Source organism: Rutilus rutilus (genome assembly GCF_951802725.1).
Source record: "Rutilus rutilus genome assembly, chromosome: 5".
Lineage (NCBI taxonomy): Eukaryota > Metazoa > Chordata > Actinopteri > Cypriniformes > Leuciscidae > Rutilus > Rutilus rutilus.
Window position 1 is genome coordinate 46,519,641 of NC_140213.1, and position 22,854 is coordinate 46,542,494.

At 41.1% G+C, this 22,854-nt stretch overlaps 1 protein-coding gene across 1 annotated transcript in view; it reads left to right on the top strand.

Moving 5' to 3' along the window:
* LOC311291143 (uncharacterized protein) overlaps window positions 1-22,854 on the top strand; it is a gene marked incomplete at its 5' end in the record, with an annotated part of 100,882 nt that overhangs the window by 61,794 nt on the left and 16,234 nt on the right. The window contains 12 exons of the mRNA XM_084410016.1: window positions 6,135-6,305; window positions 8,193-8,384; window positions 8,519-8,689; window positions 8,890-9,063; window positions 9,146-9,316; window positions 11,366-11,539; window positions 13,735-13,905; window positions 16,621-16,794; window positions 17,183-17,353; window positions 17,555-17,728; window positions 18,287-18,457; window positions 20,206-20,379. Of these exons, the coding sequence (XP_084266142.1) occupies window positions 6,135-6,305; window positions 8,193-8,384; window positions 8,519-8,689; window positions 8,890-9,063; window positions 9,146-9,316; window positions 11,366-11,539; window positions 13,735-13,905; window positions 16,621-16,794; window positions 17,183-17,353; window positions 17,555-17,728; window positions 18,287-18,457; window positions 20,206-20,379 (2,088 nt within the window). The remainder of the gene's footprint in view (window positions 1-6,134; window positions 6,306-8,192; window positions 8,385-8,518; window positions 8,690-8,889; window positions 9,064-9,145; window positions 9,317-11,365; window positions 11,540-13,734; window positions 13,906-16,620; window positions 16,795-17,182; window positions 17,354-17,554; window positions 17,729-18,286; window positions 18,458-20,205; window positions 20,380-22,854) is intronic.

The window sequence follows — 22,854 nt, forward strand, 5'->3', positions numbered from 1 at the left end:
GCGGCCGGCTTCGCCCGCACTGCCGTCGCCTCAGGGGATGAAGCAGACAGCGCTGTTTTCTTAGACAGCTGCTTTCTCCCCTCTGTCAAGCCGCGCAAACGGCGCCGCTCACAAGGGATGTCAGAAACGGACGGTCTCGGGCTATAGCTTCCTTTACGTTACAAGAAAGCTACCCCCCGGACGACGCATGCCCCTCCCTGCGCTCTCCCCCTCTGTTCGAGCCGCGCAAACGCGCCGCTCACAAGGGATGTCAGAAGTAGACGATCACGGGCTGGCTTCCTTTACGTTATAAGAAAGCTACCCCGCGTCTCGGTCGCGCGCGTCACTCTCCGGCCACCTCCGTTTCTCACACATTTCTCAGTCCCCTCCTAAGCTCAGGCGACTAGAAATATCAATATTGCAGTAAACGAGCCTGTTTTAATACACGCACGCCTGCAAACATACGATGTCATAGCACATGATGACATCTTCCCGCTCTCTCTCCCTTGTTCGAGCCGCGCAACTGCGCCGTTCTCAAGGGATATCAGAGCGGACGTCACGAGCACCGGCGAAAAGAGGAAGAGAGAGTGTTTTACCGGACTACCTCCAGTCCTCGTATATTCTCAGTCCCCTCCAAGTTCAGGCGGCTGGAAATACTATACTGCAGTAACGAGCCTGTTTTAATACACGCATATGCTCGCACTAACTAAAAGATTATGTGTGCTCCTGTGGCTCAGTGGCAGAGCATTGGACTTCCACACGGGAGACCCGTGTTCGAATCCGGCTCTGGCGGCAGATAAATATTTTTTTCTGCTGGCTTCTCCGAGCTCGCGGCCAGCTTTCTCACATACAGAAAGCGAACCCGTATCTCGCAGGATGGTGCTTGAGTATTTATGAGCGTCTAAACTTATGAGCCATCAAAGCTTCTCGCTCTATCAGTTTCCTATAACACCGATGGTGTTATACGTGTAGAAAATGTGCCCACTCCCACGTGCTCATTGCTACACACAAAAACGGTCTCCCCGGTAACGTCCACAGAGCGCACTCTCTTAAAGCGGTCACACGCCGCTTGAGTACTAAGTGTAGGAAATGTGCCCACAACTCTGTGCTCACACCTACCCGTTGCTCGCTCTGCCACTCAGTTACCCCGGGTTGCAGATCCTCTAAAGCTCACTAACATTCCAGCTCTAGCCGAAGATAAGTGTAGAAAATGTGCCCACTCTCATGTGCTCACTGCTTCACACAAACACGGTCCCCATGGTAACGCGCTCAGAGCGCTCTCTCTTAAAGCGGACACGCGCCGCTCGAGTACTAAGTGTAGTAAATGTGCCCACAACTCTGCTCACACATACCCGCTGCTCGCTCTGCCATTCAGTTACCTCGGGTTACAGACCCTCTAAAGCCCCGAAACACTCCGGCTCCGGCCGAGGGTGTCATAAGTGTAGAAAATGTGCCCACTCCCATGTGCTCACTGCTTCGCACAAACACGGTCCCCATGGTTACGCGCTCAGAGCGCTCTCTCATAGGCGGACACTCGCCGCTCGAGTATTAAGTGTAGTAAATGTGCCCACAACTCTGTGCTCACACCTACCCGCTGCTCGAGTTGCAACGGCTCAGGCCGAGGGGATATTAAGTGTAGAAAATGTGCCCACTCCCATGTGTTCACTGCTTCACACAACATGGTTCCCATGGTAATGCGCTCAGAGCGCTCTCTCATAAAGCGGAAACACGCCGCTCGAGTATTAAGTGTAGTAAATGTGCCCACAACTCTGTGCTCACACCTACTCGCTGCTCGCTCTGCCATACGGTTACCCCGGGTTACAGACCCTCTAAAGCTCCCAAAAACACTGGCCGTGTTATAAGTGTAAACCCTGCGCCCGCTCACGAGCACGCGCACTCACTTTCAGACACTATATCCCCCACGCCGCTCTCGCGCCAGGGGTGTTTGACAGCAAAACGCGCTCCATCCTTCAGGACCGAGCTACTGAACGCTGTACAGCCGGCCAATACTGTTTATCAGCCCCCGTGTTCGAGCACCGGCGGCGCGTGCGCCGCCCCATCCTCTCTGATACAGGTTCTCCATCCCGCGCAGCGCGGCGATCTGAACCCAGAGACCATTCGACCCCTAGCTATGCGTGCAAAAGCATGAGAAGCTATTCAGGGCGCGTCAGAATGGGTGTTGAACACTACAAAACACGGCTATTCACCTCAATTCGCTCGTCGCCCCCCGCGCTTTCTAGCGCAGACGGAGACGAAAGTGGGTTTAGAAGCAGCGCACCTGCTTCGAGCAGAAATAGCAAAGCTGCTGCGCAAAGGGGCCATAGAACAGGTTCATCCTTCCTTGAACGAGTCAGGCTTTTACAGCCGTTACTTCCTCGTTCCCAAGAAGGACGGAGCATTAAGACCTATTTTAGATCTGAGACATCTGAACAAGGCTCTCATGAGACGGCCGTTCAAGATGGTTACAACCAGACAGATCCTTGCGCAGATCCGCCCAGGAGACTGGTTTATCTCTCTCGATCTGAAAGACGCGTATTTCCAGATCCAGATAACCCCCCGTCACAGGCCATTCTTGAGATTCGCCTTCGACGGTCGAGCTTATCAATACACAGTCCTGCCGTTCGGCCTGTCTTTAGCACCCCGTACATTTACGAAATGCATGGACACGGCTCTCGCTCCCCTGAGAAGTCAGGGAATGCGAATTCTGAACTATCTGGACGACTGGCTTGTTCTAGCGCAGTCAGAGACAGAACTTGTGTCTCACAGAACAGCGCTTCTCAGCCATCTGGAAGGTTTGGGTCTAGCGGTCAATTGGACCAAGAGCTCGCTCTCGCCCCGTCAGTCAATTTCCTTTCTCGGAATAGAACTGGACTCGGTGGCGATGACGGCCAGATTGTCGGAGCAGCGCGCGCGCCGCATCCGGCGCCTCGCCGCATCCTTCAAAGAAGGCAATCGGGTTCCTCTGAAAGCATTTCAGCGCATCCTGGGGCACATGGCCTCAGCTGCAGCAGTGCTTCAGCTGGGTTTACTGCGCATGCGCCCGCTTCAACGCTGGCTAGGAGCGCGCGTATCCCATCGAGCCTGGGCGACCGGCGGCTCGCTAATCAGAGTGACTCAGGGCTGTGTCTCAGCCCTGCAGCCCTGGCTAGCAGCCGAATGGTATCACACTGGAGTGATTATGGGAGTGATTTCACACCGGAAAGTTGTCTCAACAGACGCGTCCAACCTAGGTTGGGGAGCGCTCTTCGAAGGCAGACCGGTCTATGGCCGCTGGTCAGACCAGGAGAATCTCCTACACATAAACTGTCTAGAGATGCTCGCGGTCGAGAAAGCGCTCATGCACTTCCTCCCATTCCTCCATGGTCACCATGTTCTAGTCCGCACGGACAACACATCAGTAGTGGCCTATGTGAACCACCAGGGCGGTGTCAGATCAAAGAAGCTCTGCGCCCTGACGGAACGCCTCCTCGTATGGGCTCAGCACTCTCGGCGCTCTCTGAGAGCATCGCATGTGCCTGGCCATCTGAACGGGGGCCCCGACAGACTGTCCAGGGACAACGTTCCCCTGGGGAGTGGTCTCTACACCCCCAAACAGTCCATTCGCTGTGGCGCCGCTTTGGCAGAGCGAAAGTCGACCTCTTGCGTCAAAAGACAACGCACACTGCCCAGTATTCTTTTCAAAGAGCGAGGACGCGCTGGCCCAGACATGGCCCAGCGGCCCGCTATATGCTTTTCCCCCGGTCTCTCTGCTGCCTCAGGTCATCGAGAGAGCCAGGAAAGCGCGCCACACAGTGCTCCTCATAGCCCCGTTCTGGGAGAACCAAGCTTGGTTCCCGGAACTCATACAATTGGCAGATTCAGCCCCTTGGCCGATCCCGGTGCGGAGAGACCTTCTCTCTCAAGCCCGCGGCTCGATTTGGCATCCCCACCCAGAGCGCTGTCTCTGCATGCGTGGAGCCTCAACAATTACATGCTGATCTACCAGAAGGGGTGATGAACACGATCATACAATCTAGAGCTCCCTCCACGAGGCGGCTCTACACGTCTAAATGGTCGGTGTTTAACAAATGGTGCACTGCCAGAGGGCTCGATCCACTGACATGTGGGGTCTCGCAAGTATTGTGCTTCCTTCAAGAGCTACTGGACGCGGGCAGGTCCCCCTCCATGCTCAAAGTCTATGTCGCGGCCATTTCAGCGCTCTCTGTCTCAGAGCCGGGCCGCGCATTAGGAAGGAACGAGTTTGTCATCCGCTTCCTTAGAGGAGCGAGAAGGATGAACCCCCGCGACCCCCTTCGGTTCCTATGTGGGATCTTTCACTGGTCTTAGATGCCCTGAAAGCACATCCCTTTGAACCCCTGGAAACTGTGGATATGAAATACCTCTTTTAATACCGTTTTTCTGATAGCACTGTCTTCAGTAAAACGTGTGGGAGACCTTCACGCGTTATCCACTAACGCTGCGTGCCTCGAGTTCGGACCCAATGACTCTAAAGTTATTCTCAGACCGAGGCATGGGTACGTCCCCAAAATTTTGGGCACTCCCTTCAGAGCGCAGGTCATTTCTCTTTCAGCCCTGCCGAATGCTGGCTGTGAGGCAGATAGTAATCTCCTCTGCCCAGTTAGGGCGCTGAGAAGCTATATTACGCGCTCCGCCGCCTTCAGGCGTTCAGAGCAGCTCTTTGTTTCGTTCGGTGGGCGCACCAAGGGTCTCGCCGCCTCGAAACACACCCTATCCAGATGGATAGTTGACGCTATCGCAGCTGCTTACGCGTCTAAAAACCTGCAGTGCCCTTTGGGCATTCGAGCGCACTCCACCTGAGGCATGGCCTCATCGTGGGCGTGGTCCAGCGGGATTCCCATTCATGACATTTGTGCAGCGGCAGGCTGGGCCTCCCCCTCTACATTTGTTAGGTTTTACAACCTGGAAGTTCCCCCCTTGCAGGCTAAAGTGTTATCAGTCTAAGTCTCGCGTAGCCAGCCCACTGTCTGTGCGCGGGCTATGTTGTTTGATTTAGCTCTACTGGTTGAGCTGCACTACGTGGGAAGTGTCAGTTTGGACCGGCTGTGCCGCTCCTTGCCCCATATTATGTGCTTGTGGTATCTTGGCCGCCCAGCTCCGCTTCGCGTTCCCCGGGCTCTCCATGGGACTCATTCAGGATGCTGGGCGCGCGCACGGCGTTGACAAGGGAGTTCCCGCAGTGTAAGCTAGCTTACGCAATACGAGAGAACCTCTCGTAAGAGAACGTACTCGGTTACTAACGTAACCTCTGTTCTCTCTAGAGAGGGAACGAGTATTGCGTAACCCGCCGTGCTCTCGCCACGAGCTCATTTCGCTTCATGCGACAGAAACCAGCGAAGCAGCCTCTGTACCTTGCTTATATACGCTAAGCCACACCCCTAATGACGGGCTGTGACGCATTGTGGCGCCAAGCGCGCTCATTGGACGTGACGTCACGCGCAAGGCTCAGCCATAGGCTGCTGCAGTTGCCGCAGAGCAGCCAATGGGCACGCGATTCGCCTGCCCTAGGTCTGCAGGCTGCCGCACTGCGTTGACAAGATTTTAAAAATTAAGGATAATTTTTGGCTTCAGTATCTCGAGAAAGGAGACTTTCCCGCAGCGTAAGCTAGCTTACGCAATACTCGTTCCCTCTCTAGAGAGAACAGAGGTTACGTTAGTAACCGAGTACGTTTCTGTATTATAAATTTAGATTTTTAGAATACATTTTTAGAATTACCTGGTTAAAATTTGCTGCATTAAAGAGGCATGCTCACTCTGATGTAAACAACCCCAACACGGAGGAGAAGCATAAATGAATGAAGAAGATGGGCTGAATGAATTAGCAAATTCACTCTCTGACAGGATTGTGCTGACGGAACAGCATCTCTGTAAACAAAACTCTGCTTTTTGTTTGACATCTTCCTGACACTGAGAAGAAAGTCAAACAGTATTTAAATGTTTTAATTTTGATACTGTCACATGTCTACTGGGAAGAAAACTTCAAAACTCAAAAAACTAAAACAGACAATTTGTAAATATTGTATTTGATGAACATTTCTACATGCACTGATCATTGTGATTCAGTTTAAGTTATAATTCATCTGATAATTTAATTTGAAACACAATGTTACATTTAAATCAAGTTTCATGTTTTGTAGACTTTCAAATTGCAGTATCACTGAAGAAGGTTATAAAGCTCTGGCTTCAGCTCTGAAATCAAACTCACACCTGATAGAGCTGGATCTCACAGGAAATGATCCTGGACAATCAGGAGTGAAGGAGCTCTATGATGTACAACAGAGTTGGTGTAATCAGCTGAAAACACTGAGGTGAGTGTTATTAAGACAATAAAATGCAATAGTTTTTAGCTGGAAGAGAATTAAACCGTCAAAAAGAAATGTATAAAAGCTTTGAAATGACTAAAGGACCTTTAAAATACTATGAAAGAAATCTTTATATGGCAGGTAATATCAAAGTATTTCCTCTATCTTCAGCAGTGGTGTAGTCGGGGCCATACGCACATATACGATATATACTTTTTGCCGAGGGCTGGTTTCGTATTACGACTTCTAAGGATTAATATTTGCATGTAAAAGTCCATAAGCTGTTGTCATTTTAGCTGCCCTTTTAACTGTGTGGTTTTGCTGCAACAACTATAGTTTAACTATGGTATTGTTGTGGTTTTACAAATGGTAATCAGTACCCCAAAAAACAGTTAATTTTCATAAGGAAAACTGTCTCAGACTCCTGTCAGTTCCACTCGATGCTCTGAGTGCACCTCTCTCTGCATTAAAAATGACATAAGGAAATATGGTGGTCAGTGAAGACACTCTAATGCATTGCCAGATAAAATGAATAAAAAAATTAAAATATATTAGGAAAAGCAGAATAAAAAGCACACCCCAAGTGGTACTGCGGCCATGATGCAAAACGTCTCGGTTACGTTTGTAACCCTCGTTCCCTGAAGGAGGGAACAGAGACGTCACCTTGGTGACCGACGAATAGGAATCACACTAGAGAAACCAATCTACTTCGAGTGTAACTTAAATGAGTCTATGCACATTGGCATGCGTTAATTGAAATCAGCTGCTCTGCCTCACAGCGGGAGTATATAATGAGCAACAGGTGCATCGCATCTTCCGGTTTTCGCACTGGAAAAGGAAGCCACATCCTTCCCCGAAGGAGTTATGTGAAGATATACATATGGAAGTTACAAGGGTGACTACAACCTCGTAAGAGATGGGTTCTCCCAAGGGAAAGACACAGGCTTCCGTTTAGGAGCAACCGTGGAAAAGTACACATATGGGATCCCCTCAGGGTCACACATATGGCACCCAGCCTTGACCTGGTTCTCAAGTTTACATCGGAAAATAGGCTTGGCCCCAGACACTCCGCCACGTCCGGCTGCCATGGGTGACGGGACTCAACAGGGTCTGCCCATAGGGACTCTCTGGAGCACTTTTGGTGCAGCATGCCAACATTGAGCATAGAGTACCTCTCGTACTTCTACCCGTTTGAGGTGAGAACACAGGAGGATACCGGCTCTACACGTAGACTATAGAATCTAGCGAACGTGTTGAGTGTCGCCCAGCCTGCAGCACTACAAATATCTGTCAGTGAGGCACCACGTGCCAGTGCCCAGGAGGATGCAACACTTCTTGTAGAGTGAGCTCGCATCCTGAGCGAGCAAGGCACGTCTTGTGCTTGGTAAGCCAAGGTGATGGCATCAACTATCCAGTGGGCCATCCTCTGCTTGGAGACAGCCTTTCCCTTCTGATGGCCAGACCAAGAGCTGGTCTGAGTTCTGAAGGCTTTATGTTCTGTCCACGTACAGTCACATAGCGTGGACGGGACAGAGCAAAGCCAGGGCTGGGTCTGTCTCCTCCAGGAGTCGTGATTTTCAGAAATAGCCGCAGCCCACCGGTTGAGAATCACTGATACTGATAGTGTATTTTCACACTTAATGTAATTCTAAAGCAACATTTTAATTATAGTCATATAGAGCTGTAATGCGGACAACAAACCTAATGCGGAACTACTTCAGCCATGCAGTAGGCTACTTCAGAAATAATCTGTCTTTTTTTTTGTAATTATTTATTTTAATTAAACATATGTTACCAGTGAACAACAACATGAAAACACTTTTTTAATGGTGGTTGAGGCAGGGTACAGAATAGTAAACTGTTTTTTTTTTTTTTTTTTACTTTTTTTGTTAGGACTACAACACTGGTCTTCAAGTTTTTGGGTTCTGCTGCAGAGGAAGCCTGTCAGTATGTGAGTGGAATAGTGCGTGAAAACCCGTTACTCCTGAGAGAGCTGAATCTGAGTGGACGTGAACTAGGAGACACACGAGTGAATCAGATCGCTGCTCTACTGCAGGATAAACACTGTAAACTCAACACACTGATGTGAGTATTGTACATTTAGTATTGTAGATTTAAATTATATTAAAGAAATCTTGTTACAAAAACACAATTCTCAGTTATGTTGGAAGCAAGTACTTTGTGTTTGTAAATTCTCCCTCTTCTGTTCATCATTTTAGGCTGCGTAAGTGTGGTCTAACAGAGGAAAGCTGTTCAGCTCTCGCTACAGTCCTGAGATCAAACTCCAGTCTGAAAGAGCTTGACATCAGCAACAATAATCTGCAGGATTCAGGAGTGAAGAAACTCCAGAACGGATTAGAAAATACAAACTGCACACTGGAGAGACTCAAGTAAGTTTAATGAACCATTGTTTGTTTTAAATATTAAAGTTAAGTTACTGTAGTGAATTAAAGTAACAGGAAAAACATGCCTCTGTCAAATTATTTTCTTTACTTACAGGAGAAAAGGCATTTGATGATTTTTATGATATAATTGTTTTAAGTGATATTAAATGTATAACTTTTTTATTTTTTAAATCTCTTTTCTGTAGACTTTCAGACTGCAGTATCACAGAAGAAGGTTATAAAGCTCTGGCTTCAGCTCTGAGATCAAACCCTTCACACCTGATAGAGCTGGATCTCAGAGGAAATGATCCTGGACAATCAGGAGTGAAGGAGCTCGATGATTTACTACAGGATCAGAAGTATCAACTCAAGACACTGAGGTGAGACGTGATGAAATAATACAAAAAAATTATATGCATATGAATAATTAACAGAAATGCTATTTCACTAATGGCTTTATAGGTTTTTGAGTCCTGCTACAGAGGAAGCCTTTCATTATGTAAGAAGAATTGTGGGTAAAAACCTGTTACTCCTGAGAGAACTGAATCTGAGTGAACGTGACCTAAAAGACACAGGAGTGAATCAGATCGCTGCTCTACTGAAGGACAAACACTGTAAACTCAACACACTGATGTGAGTATTTCCCTTGGTTTAATACTTAACATGTGAAATATATTTAACTGGTATGGACTAAAACTATCTGTCACGGTTACTGCTAGTAGGAAGCGCACGTGGATGAAGATTCAAACAAAATAGCCTTTAATCCAAATATAAACCACAGGAGAACGTCTCTGTTACATATGGTAACCCTCGTTCCCTAAAGGAGGGAACAGAATCATACATTGTGACAGACGAATAGGAATCTCACTAGAGAGGCCAATCTACTTTGAGTGTAACTAAATGAGCCAATGAACATTGGCATGCAATGATTTGAAGCCGCTGCTTCACCTTCCTGCAAAGCTACAGCACTGTGAAAAGCACTGCCACTTGTGTTAAAATGCTGCAAAGTGAGAATGCTTTCAAAAATAAAATCACAAATTGAATTTATTTATGATTTAACTTCTATTAACTAATTCGAATCAATATATGGTGTAAAGACCCTTTGCGTTTAAAACGGCTTTTGTCCAGGTACACTTGCGCATAGTTTTTCAGGAAGCTTTGCAGGACGGTTTCTTCAAGCATCTTGGAGACGTTCCCGCAGTTCTTCTGGATTTAGTCTGTCTCAGTTTTTTCTGTTTCTTCATGTAATCACAGACGGACTCGATGATGGTGAGATCAGATCATACCGGGGGTAGTGGGGTAGTATTAACATGCCTAAGACTTTTGCACAGTACTGTATTTTCAATTTGCAATTTCAATTTGCGCAATTTGAAGGGTAATGGAAACAGGGCTAGTGAGGAGAGGAAACAACCACAGCCAGAAACACACGGGTTGAATTGCAACCTGTAGTGTGCACTAACTCTCGTTGAAGGCACAGATCTTACCAGCTTTGATAACAAACCAAACCAAAACCAGCTGTAAAAACAGCTTTTCAGCGCTCTGATAATAATAAGAAGAAAAAAAAAGAGGAAATCAACCCCACTGCTGCGCCATGACACCAACACCGATGAAATCGAGAGGTTCTCCTTGAAGAGCTTGCTCGTTCAGAAGACACTGCTTGCAGACAAGAGCATACATGAAACCTTTGGCTCCAAAGCGAAAAGCTGAGGATGCAATGCACCTGCTGCTCATTATATACTCGTGCTGTGAGGCAGTAGCCTGGTAATACCAAACTCTGCTACTTCGCTTTGCTTCGTAGACAGAGTCTGGCATATCATAATTGAAAAGCGTTTTCTTTCTCGCGGGGGGGGGGGGGGGGGGGGGGGGGCGCTTGTCTGAAGTTTAAAATCATTGGTTCCCGTAAGCCAATCACATAACGTTTGGTTATGGCGTGTGTTATGCGCATGCTCAGCCGCATCTAACTTCCACTGTAAACACATGTATGATGCGAAAACAAAACCATCGAGCGAAATACCGGAGTGAACATGGCTGTGAACGACTTTTGTAGACTATGTGAAGTAAATCTACGTATCCACGGTACAATCAGTGTCTACGTCACAGCTCTCAGCCCGCCCTCTGTTCGTTGATTGGCCGGCTGTTTTCAGGCCGGAGAAAACGGAAAGCTATTACGCTTTCTCAGACTGAATACAGAAGCGAAATGAAATTGAGCGGAAGTAGGAAGTCTGACGTAGTCAGGCTAGTGAGGCAGAGCAGCTGCTGCAAATCGTCGCATGCCAATGTTTATTTGCTCGTTTAGTTACACTTACTAGTGTAGAAGTAGATTGGCCACTCTTGGGAGATTCCTATTCGTCTGTCACGACTTGCGTCGAGAGATACCGACTGATAGGGAACTCAGGGAAGCAGACATAACACACCTTAACATTGATGAAAAGGGACAACCAACTGAAAAAAAAAACGGAGTATAAATACTAGAACAAATGAGGGAGCCGATGAGATAATAGGACACAGGTGAATGTATGACTAAATAAACAGACTGAGGAAAACTAGGTCACAGGACAGAACCAAATACACAATGAAGTAGGGAACACAGAACATGCATGTGACACTATTATTGTTGCTCATTAAAAATGTTTTGTGATAAACTGAAGAATGTTTCGTGTCTTTGTTTTCTCTACTCTTCAGGCTGAATAATAACAGCATTACAGCAGAAGGTTGTGCTGCTCTGACTTCAGCGTTTAATTCAAACCCTTCAAACCTGATAGAGCTGGATCTGAGTGAGAATAAACTAGGAAACTCTGGAATAAAGAATATCTGTGTTCTGTTGGCAAATACACAATGCAGATTAGAGAGACTGAAGTGTGTATTTACATTCATCTACATTTATGCATGTTATATTTAAATTTGATTTATACATGTCCATTTGAATAGATTGTCATGAAAAATGACAAAACATTGGTGCTGAAATTTTTCTTTTTACTTCTGCTTAATTTTTTGACACATTGTTTAACACACACGCACAAAAAAAAAAAATATATATATATATATATATATATATATATATACAGGTCCTTCTCAATAAATTAGCATATTGTGATAAAGGTCATTATTTTCCATAATGTAATGATAAAAATTAAACTTTCATATATTTTAGATTCATTGCACACCAACTGAAATATTTCAGGTCTTTTATTGTTTTAATACTGATGATTTTGGCATACAGCTCATGAAAACCCAAAATTCCTATCTCAAAAAATTAGCATATTTCATCCGACCAATAAAAGAAAAGTGTTTTTAATACAAAAAAAGTCAACCTTCAAATAATTATGTTCAGTTATGCACTCAATACTTGGTCGGGAATCCTTTTGCAGAAATGACTGCATCAATGCGGCGTGGCATGGAGGCAATCAGCCTGTGGCACTGCTGAGGTGTTATGGAGGCCCAGGATGCTTCGATAGCGGCCTTAAGCTCATCCAGAGTGTTGGGTCTTGCGTCTCTCAACTTTCTCTTCACAATATCCCACAGATTCTCTATGGGGTTCAGGTCAGGAGAGTTGGCAGGCCAATTGAGCACAGTAATACCATGGTCAGTAAACCATTTACCAGTGGTTTTGGCACTGTGAGCAGGTGCCAGGTCGTGCTGAAGAATGAAATCTTCATCTCCATAAAGCTTTTCAGCAGATGGAAGCATGCAGTGCTCCAAAATCTCCTGATAGCTAGCTGCATTGACCCTGCCCTTGATAAAACACAGTGGACCAACACCAGCAGCTGACATGGCACCCCAGACCATCACTGACTGTGGGTACTTGACACTGGACTTCAGGCATTTCCTCCCCAGTCTTCCTCCAGACTCTGGCATCTTGATTTCCGAATGACATGCAAAATTTGTCCAAAAGTCCAGTGCTGCTTCTCTGTAGCCCAGGTCAGGCGCTTCTGCCGCTGTTTCTGGTTCAAAAGTGGCTTGACCTGGGGAATGCGGCACCTGTAGCCCATTTCCTGCACACGCCTGTGCACGGTGGCTCTGGATGTTTCTACTCCAGACTCAGTCCACTGCTTCCGCAGGTCCCCCAAGGTCTGGAATCGGTCCTTCTCCACAATCTTCCTCAGGGTCTGGTCACCTCTTCTCGTTGTGCAGCGTTTTTTGCCACACTTTTTCCTTCCCACAGACTGCCCACTGAGGTGCCTTGATACAGCACTCTGGGAACAGCCTATTCGTTCAGAAATTTCTTTCTGTGTCTTACCCTCTTGCTTGAGGGTGTCAATAATGGCCTTCTGGTCAGCAGTCTTACCCATGATTGAGGTTTTGAGTAATGAACCAGGCTGGGAGTTTTTAAAAGCCTCAGGAATCTTTTGCAGGTGTTTAGAGTTAATTAGTTGATTCAGATGATTAGGTTAATAGCTCGTTTAGAGAACCTTTTCATGATATTCTAATTTTTTGAGACAGGAATTTTGGGTTTTCATGAGCTGTATGCCAAAATCATCAGTATTAAAACAATATAAGACCTGAAATATTTCAGTTGGTGTGCAATGAATCTAAAATATATGAAAGTTTAATTTTTATCATTACATTATGGAAAATAATGAACTTTATCACAATATGCTAATTTATTGAGAAGGACCTATATATATATATATATATATATATATATATATATATATATATATATATATATATATATATATATATATAATATGTTATACAGATTCTCCACCAACATTTTCTTTTTTTTAAATATTTACATTTTTGGTGATTTTGAATTGGTGATATTATTGTATTTCAATGCTGACATGACCTTTCACTGTATACACATGTATCTTAGCTTAGAAAATGAAAAAAAATTTTTGGCTTATTATGTATAAAACACAGTATTTTTATGTACTCTCTCAAAGAAATAATCAAATCATTTTCCAAAGTAAACATTGCAGCTCTGTTTACATAAAATTACATTTTTAAGCATTGTAAAGCAATCAGATGAACCAAACACTGGCCAAAACACACATTCTTAGTGAACACTAAATATAAGTATTAATTCTCTGCCCTGTTCATCATTTTAGGCTGCATAAGTGTGGTCTGACAGAGGAAAGCTGTTCAGCTCTCGCTACAGTCCTGAGATCAAACTCCAGTCTGAAAGAGCTTGACATCAGCAACAATAATCTGCAGGATTCAGGAGTGAAGAAACTCCAGAACGGATTAGAAAATACAAACTGTACACTGGAGAGACTCAGGTAAAAGGGTTAAATTAATGGCATAACTATTTTTAAATTCCCCCTATAGTAAATAGTTTTATCCTTTAAAACTCGTCTTTCATTATCAAAGGTATTTGTTTATCAAAGGTAAAATGTTGTTGTTTTTCTTGTGAAATTAATTTCTTCATGCCTTAAAATAGCTTTAATGTAATTCTACACCCTTGCCTCATTTACTATACATGGATTCATGAATATGCAAATCAGTCCCGCTTCCACACTGTGACACAAGCTCAGACCTTCCTGATTCACTTGGTCAACTTTACTGTAGTAAATGTGACACAATGGCAAGTGGAAATACTGGTTTAATTAATCCATATACGTTTTATTGAGAAACTGATTCAGAAGAAAAGGAAGACCAATTTACATAGGGTCATCTACTTGTTGATGTATCAGAATGGTAATGTGTTTTATGTATCGCTCTCTGCAATGTCGGTCACATAACAGTAATTGCTATGATTAGGCTTTGGCTTGAATACGTTATCAAACAGCTAATAATGTGTTGTTAATGTTACACAAACCATGTTCCCATTCGCATCTCAGAGTCAGACAGATTTCTTCTTAAAATCAGCATCATAACAAACGCTTTGAATACCATAGAAAGTCAGTGGAGAAAGGCATGAAGTTCATCATAACATCTTAATATACATAATTCATCCGCTATATGTTACCGATGTTTCTTATCAACAGAAAAATACAGTGGGATAAACTGGATTCTCTTGAAACCTCCTGCCCCGCAGCATAGTTAATGATATGCTAAAGCTCCCCCGTACGCTGACAGGATTGGTTACAGCATGTTTCTGACATAGAGAACAAGGGTGGTTTCAAACCACATTTTGGTTTTTGGTAATCTGTAATTTTAAAGGGAAAACACTCAGCAGTGGTGTCAAAGCATATTAAAAACACCACACTGAAATATGAACATTAAAAACTTGATTTTCACCACATGGGGTCTTTAGGTTACTTTTTGAAGTTCCCACAAACTTACTTAACCTGGAGGGAAACAGCTTCCACTATAAATTGCTGTAGGCCATTTATGTTTAAATTATTTGTCTGTGTGTGGACATTGCTTATTTTAAATGCAGATGTGTACATAGGCCTGTTACACAGAGCCAATTTCTAAATCTACACAGGTTAACTTTGAGGATAGTTCAAGCAAACTCTGTTTTTTTCTCAAGAAGGTGGAATGTTTTATAGTGGCTGTCTGCTGTGTTCAGACCAATGTTTCCTCTTAGAAGAAAAAATAAAACGCTGCGCAGAGAACAGACGCACAAGGTGTGGGGGAATTATTGCAGTGCTCTGGTTAACCGCCATAGAGTTTGTGTCGCTATAGAGTTAGAATCGATGAATGCGGTTTACAGGTTCCATTCAAAAAGAATGATGTGGTTGTGTGTGAGCGGCAGAGATCCGATCATCAGAATCAGTCTCTTTAGGCATAGTGTCATATTTTCAGACCAAGTAGCTCAATATGAGACGCAACGTAAAATGCAAAGACATGTGAAAAACGTCATCATGTTTTAAAAAGGTGGCTTGATTGCTAGGAATAACGTGTGATGTGTGATGAGCACAGCAAAGTAACAAAACTTAGAGAAATGTACAATTACACATGCACCACAGGTGTAGAAGTGTGCAAACTCAAAATACATCAGGTACATACCTCAGAATTTTTAGTGGGTTTCAAAAAAGTGCTGTCAATTGATTTAAAAAAATGATCTACATTAAACACACATTTTTTCTGTGATTTAATTGCGATTAATCACAATTAAAAACAGCTTTTATAAGGTTTTCATATATTTTATAATGTAATAATTTCACAGTTAATCTCCAAATTAATGTAGAAGCAACATAAAGACACTATATTTTAAATACTTGTTTAATGGCATATTTTTATGTATGAAGGCCAGTATTACTGATACTAAAACTGCTACTGATGTCTTGATGATGTCTACCCCAATTTAAAACATTAATTATAGCCATTCTGTTACATTCGGGAGCGTGACAACGAAGTTGTAGACCCCACTTACAACACTTAACTTAAAACAATCATTACATAAACCCATAATAAATATCATATTTACCTGTGCCCTGTGAAATATACAGAAATTGAATTTAGTTATCTAACAGTCTGCACTGCATAAATAATAAATTAAATAGATGAATCCTTATTAAAGCTACAAAAGTTTTTTAATCATGAGCAGTGAGTAATTTTCACTGTTACCTTTGTTCTTTGATTAACTTTAATGACACACAGCATTAGTGGCTGCTGTCACTTTAAGATCTGCAGATGCGCCTCATTCCCTTTCAACTCTTTATGTTCATTTAAGACTTTATTTAACTCATTTAAGACTGCTCTTATATAAATTAATTAGAGTTTATTAAAATAAATTAAAGGGAACATTGGTTCAGACTTAAGTTTTGTTTGATGATTGCTACATTCAGAAAGTATACTTTCTTGGAGTAGATCAACTAAAAAAGGAGTTCATATATCTGACTGCTTGTATTCATTGCCAAAAATGTAGCCATGTGCAGTAATATTGAAAATTGAGGATGCAGCACATCGTGATATTGAATTGAATCATTGACATGCTAATCATAATCGATTCGAATCATGAGACCAATGAAGATTCACACCCCTATTTATAATACAATTGTTTATATTGTGTAATAACTGTATTCATGTTTATGTATTTTCTGTAGACTTTCAGACTGCAGTATCACAGAAGAAGGTTATAAAGCTCTGGCTTCAGCTCTGAGATCAAACCCTTCACACCTGATAGAGCTGGATCTCAGAGGAAATGATCCTGGACAATCAGGAGTGAAGGAGCTCAGTGATTTACTACAGGATCAGAAGTGTCAACTCAAGACACTGAGGTGAGACGTGATGAAATCACGTGATGAAATCACGGGGTGGTGTGGCGCAATGGATAAGACACATGCCTTTGGTGTGAGAGACCCGGGTTCGAATCCACTGTGAGACACCAATGTGTCCCTGAGCAAGACACTTAACCCCTAGTTGCTCCAGAGGCGTGCGACCTCTGACATATATAGCAATTGTAAGTCGCTTTGGATAAAAGCGTCAGCTAAATGAATAAATGTAAATGTAAATGAAATAATATAACAAATTATTTGCGGGTGAATTATTCATAGATTCATTATTTTACTAATACAAAATTAACCATTTCACACACATATTCTTATGTTATTTTACCTTAGATCAAGTTTAATAATTTATTTGAATTCTTTATCTTCTTATCTGCAGGTTTTTGAGTCCTACTGCAGATGAAGCCTGTCAGTATGTGAGAGGAATTGTGGGTAAAAACCCGTTACTCCTGAGAGAACTGAATCTGTGTGAACATGAACTAGGAGACACACGAGTGAATCAGATCGCTGCTCTACTGCAGGATAAACACTGTAAACTCAACACACTGATGTAAGTATTTTACATTGTTTTATATTTTACTAAATAAAATGTATATTACATTTTAAAGTCTAATAAAAGACTGTCATTGCTCTTTAAAAATGAGAATTGAGATTAGTTGATCCATCATATAAATGTATCCTTCTGTTACTGTATTGTGAATTGTGGCTGAAATAAACTGAAGAATGTTTCCTGTCTTTGTTTTCTCTTCAGGCTGAATAATAGCAGTATTACAGCAGAAGGTTGTGCTGCTCTGACTTCAGCGTTTAATTCAAACCCTTCAAACCTGATAGAGCTGGATCTGAGTGAGAATAAACTAGGAAACTCTGGAATAAAGAAGATCTGTGTTCTGTTGGAAAATACACAATGCAGATTAGAGAAACTGAAGTGTGTATTAACATTCATCTACATTTCTGCATGTTTATGCACATTTATTAAGGATTAGATTTTAATTAAATGAATGAATTAATTCATTCTATTTTAATTAGATGAACTAAAAAAAAAAGTTTTACTATTTTTTAAATTTACACTATGACTGAGGCTAATATGTTTTTGTGTATATCTATATTTTGTGTATATATATATCTCTTTTTGTGTTTAGTGAGGAAAATAAATGTTTAAACAACATGAGGACAAAATCCCAAAATTATGGAATTTCATCTTTTGGTGAACTATTAATTTAATAAGATAAGGTTATTAAAGTTATTTAATTTAATAAGGTTTTGGTCAATGCATATATTGTATTTATATCTAAGGGAGATTTTGCCAATATAAGAAAACCCCATCATATTGGCATATGTTTTTGCACACTCTATATGGCAATAATTTGTTCATAATTTGTCTAATTTGTCAGAAGCCATTCATAAATCCCATTAGTGATGCGATAATCTGTGTCTCCAAATAGAATAATAACAGCTGTTTGTTTTTTCTTCTGTTTTTCTGTAGACTCTCAGACTGCAGTATCACAGAAGAAGGTTATAAAGCTCTGGCTTCAGCTCTGAGATCAAACCCTTCACACCTGATAGAGCTGGATCTCAGAGGAAATGATCCTGGACAATCAGGAGTGAAGGAGCTCAGTGATTTACTACAGGATGAACAATGTAAATTAAAGACCAGGTGAATAAAACCTTGAAATATTTAATAAAATTGTACTTTTAAAATGACCTGAAGCCATGCTGCAACAAAACAATAATCAGTTGATTTTCATGTCTTGTATTGATCCATTGTTTATTAATCACATCACATAATATGGAGGATTAAAATTGGCAAGATCATGAATTTGTTTTCATAAGCAATAAACTTCTGGTATAAACAGAACATTAACAGCACTATCAGTTACTACACTTCTGCTGCGTTGATGAAAACGGTGCAGATTTTATATTTCTTTTAACAGTAAAACTTGCATATTTTGTCAATAAATTAAGCTATTTATTTCCACAATTGCAATAAACATTAAACATCACATAATATCCAGTAAACATTACAATTTTGTAGTGATTGCTGCTTATCTTCAATTTTAGAATTTTTAGTTCATTTATCACACACCAAAAAAATTATTACATTTAATAATAGCAAGTTCTCTTTCATCAACACAAACTGAAAAAAATATTTGACATCTATAAAATTATTAATTGAAGAAAACATTCTATACAAGTTCTTATTTGGTTGTCACACACACACAAAATTTATTTGCAGCCTTATGTAAGCTTTAGTTTATGGTTATAAAGCTAAAACTTAAAAGGAATGCTTTAGAAACAAATTCCAAACTCTAGGAACAACCAAAAACCAAATGAAACATCACAGTAGAGTTGGTCATTTGAATTTTTTGAAATTCTGATTCTGATTCTGCTTATTGATTCCAATTTGTATCAATTCCTTGTTTTGATTCCAATAAGGTAAAAAAATTCAAATCTGTCACGTTTGGGTTGTAGGAAGAACAGAATGATGAAGATCAGGTTCAAAAAGGCTTTAATAATCCATATGAGCAAACAATCCAAAAGGCAGGCAGGCAAGCAGACACAACTTAACGTTAATGTGACCAGACTAATTAGAACTGAAAACACAGGAACTTAAATATACAGGTAAAAACGAGTTGATCAACGACAACACATTTGAACATGATGGCAAATCATATTAGTTACCATGACAACAAAGGAGAAGCGGGAAAACTGAACAAAGGAAAATAGGAACTGAAGAATGCAAATTAAAAGTCCATGAAAACGAAACTAAACACGTATAACAGAATAACTGTTACAATATCATTCACATAGTCTTTTTTTCCTAAATGTTCCGTTGCAGCTGAATACCATGAACAAAAATTTAAAAGCTAAAGAACTTATACAAGGAACTTTTGCCTATGGTTTTAACAAAAATACCACAGCAAAAACAGCTATTCTAACTAATAATTTCAAGCATTATTAAATACAATAAATACTCAGCAATTAAATAAGAACAAATAAACACATTAGCAATAACACAAATACATATAACTAAAAGATACATATGTTTAAGATTTCAGATGTTCAGGTACAGAAACTGAAATCAAATGCAAGATATGCATTACAAATTCAGTTACAAAAGTAATTCAGTCATCTTGAATGGTTTAAAATCACTTTAAGAATTTAATTTAAGAATTTAAATTCTTACAATTATCTGATTCCTGACCTGAATTGGAATTGATTTTCGAATCATAACCCTACATCACACTCATATACTAACTATGAAACATACTAGTGGGAATGATCTATTTTTGTTTCTATATTTGATTTATAACTCCACTCATACTCATAAGTAGGATGGGAGCAGCAAAATGTATAAAATTTTAACAAATTATCTCATCTAAAATTCTCTTCTACTTCCTGTAGGTTTTTGAAAATGGCTGCTGCACAGGAAGCGTGTGAGTATCTCACTAAAGTTCTGGGTAAAAGTCCATTATTGCAGACAGAACTGGATCTGAGTGAAGATATATTAGGATATCTGGATGGAGGGAAGCTCTCTGCTCTTTTGATGGACTCTCATAGCAAAGTGGAGAAAATCAAGTGAGTCAACATGATTTATACATTATAACTTCTCTGTTAATTGATTGTAAATGACTGTCAGTCACATGTCAGCAGATATGAAGAGCTGTTGCTGTTGTGCAAGTTACTTCCAAACTGTAATACATTATACATTACTTGTTACTGTTATTTAAAAGTAATTCTTTACCTTACAATATTACTGTCTCAGAATTGTAATGCGTTACATTACTGCTGTATAACTTTTGAGTTACTTTCACCAAAATAACTACAGAAGTAGAACTTAACATTCTAAAATGACTAGGGCTGTAACAATAGGCGATATGAAACAGAAATCGCGACACTCAGATCCACGAACCTGTGTCGCGGTGTGAGAAGGCAGAATCGCGACACACCCCTTCCAACTCCCAGAGTTATCCTTCCCATCCAGATCCAATGCTACCACATCTTTAAATTACTATTAGTGTTATTTGAAGTTAACATTATAAAATACATAGACCTACACCACAAAACTAGTCTAGGATACATTCTTTAAAATTGGGCAATTCCAGCGTTATGGACGTGACATTTGCAGTAAAAACTTGAAATATAAATTCTCAGAAAATGCATTTAATACCAATATATTGAAACATCTGTTTATATATCCATAGGCTACTCCCTTAATAAAGGAGTCCAGACATTAGAAAAATATCAGTCTACACATGCGTTTTATATTTAATATGAGGAAAATAGACATGCATGCATGCGTGACACAAAATATCTTTTTTAGGTAAAACTTTTAGGTAGCAAAATATTTTTTAGTAATTCTGTGAATTACACTAAGCAAACCAAAAGTAATACTACCCACCAGATGAAGAAGGGTTGGCTCTCCACAGAACATAATATATTCATTTTATTTTCGCATTTATGAGGAAAAAACAATGTTACGGACGTGACAGTTCCCGGTTACGCACGTGAGCGCTCTGAAAGCGACACTAAAAGACTGCTTTAAAGGGACAATAAGTAGCTTTTTAGGTATTTTATTATCTCAAATCAATATTTGTATTCATAAATATGCCCTCAATGGTGTACAAATACCTATGCCAATGATCAGACTAATCCTCGTAAATGAAGAATTTATTATCTTTATATACATGGGACGGGTAGGTCCACGGAGGCTTCCATGTAGTTCCGCCATCTTGAAAAACTATAATAGCATAGAGGGACAAAAAGTACTAGGCCAACGCGTTTCGTTCAGAGCCAGCGTCACGTGACTGAAGCCAGCTACTGAGCAGAAGCGGAGGAGCAGAGCAGTTGAGAGGCGCTTGTCACTGCCGCGGCAAGTTTAAAAGGATGCACTGCACGGTTATTTATACACCGTTCATTCATACATACATATGAGTCACAGGATAAGGAGTCCTCATCATCGAAAAAGTCCAAAATAGACCGTAAAAGGAAACGTGACCGGAGATTACAAAAACAAGGGTTAATGTCGGGATCGCTAATGCAGGAGAAAGCTTTCAAAACAAGAGATGCTGAAGTTGCCTGCTTTCTTCTCGACAGGTAAGTCAATGTTACGGTCTTAATTACAAGCTTATTTTTCATTGCTTGGTTGGAACTTTATTATATAGATAGTAGAACATTTATAGTTATATCTCTTTATCTATTCATAGTAAGTTAAACAGGCTCTTTGATGAATAGCAGCTATTGAGTAAAGTAACGTTAGAGAAGGCACGGATGATGATGATATCTAACAGTGCACGTACTTCAAAAATATAACGAATAAAGGCGGCATTACTACTAACTACCATAGTTAATGTTTTTCACAGTCAGTAATTTATACTGTAACATTCTTTTTTTCGTTGATTCAAGTTTCAGTTTGTTTTAAATAACAAACCTGTTCACCCGAAGGAAAACTCGAAGTGCTATTATAAGACATCCTGTCATAGCTTTTTGGTACATAACGGCTACCGTAGATGCAACGCGCATTTGAAAAAGTGAGGCGCTGGAGAGCATTATTCGTTTGAATGCAAAATACAGTTTCACCACTAGATGGGAGAAATTCCTACTTAGTGTCCCTTTAAAAGTTTCACAGAGACCTCAAACAGAAAGCACAAAGCCTTTCTTTAAAGTGAATTTCGTTTTGTATTAATTTTATCTTAATTTCAATCAATGTTAGCCTGGATTTAATAAATAAGAAGTAAATATAGTAGACATTAGATAATCACGACACGGAGTGAACTCAGCGAAACTCAGCGCCTACTTGCCTCACAGACATGTCTACTTTTAAACAGAACAATTCAAAACGAAAGAAAACAGACTGCTCTCTGCTTATGTAATCCGCATGAACTGTGTATTTCTCTCTGGCGCGTTCACTACTGCGAAGATCGTGAGTCAGCATCGACAAACTTCATCTTTGAAGCTGACACTGACACAGAAAACACTTGTTTATTAATAAACAATTAAAATGTCTCCTTGCTATATTTGACATATTCATAATCATAACTTTTGCCGGTTCTT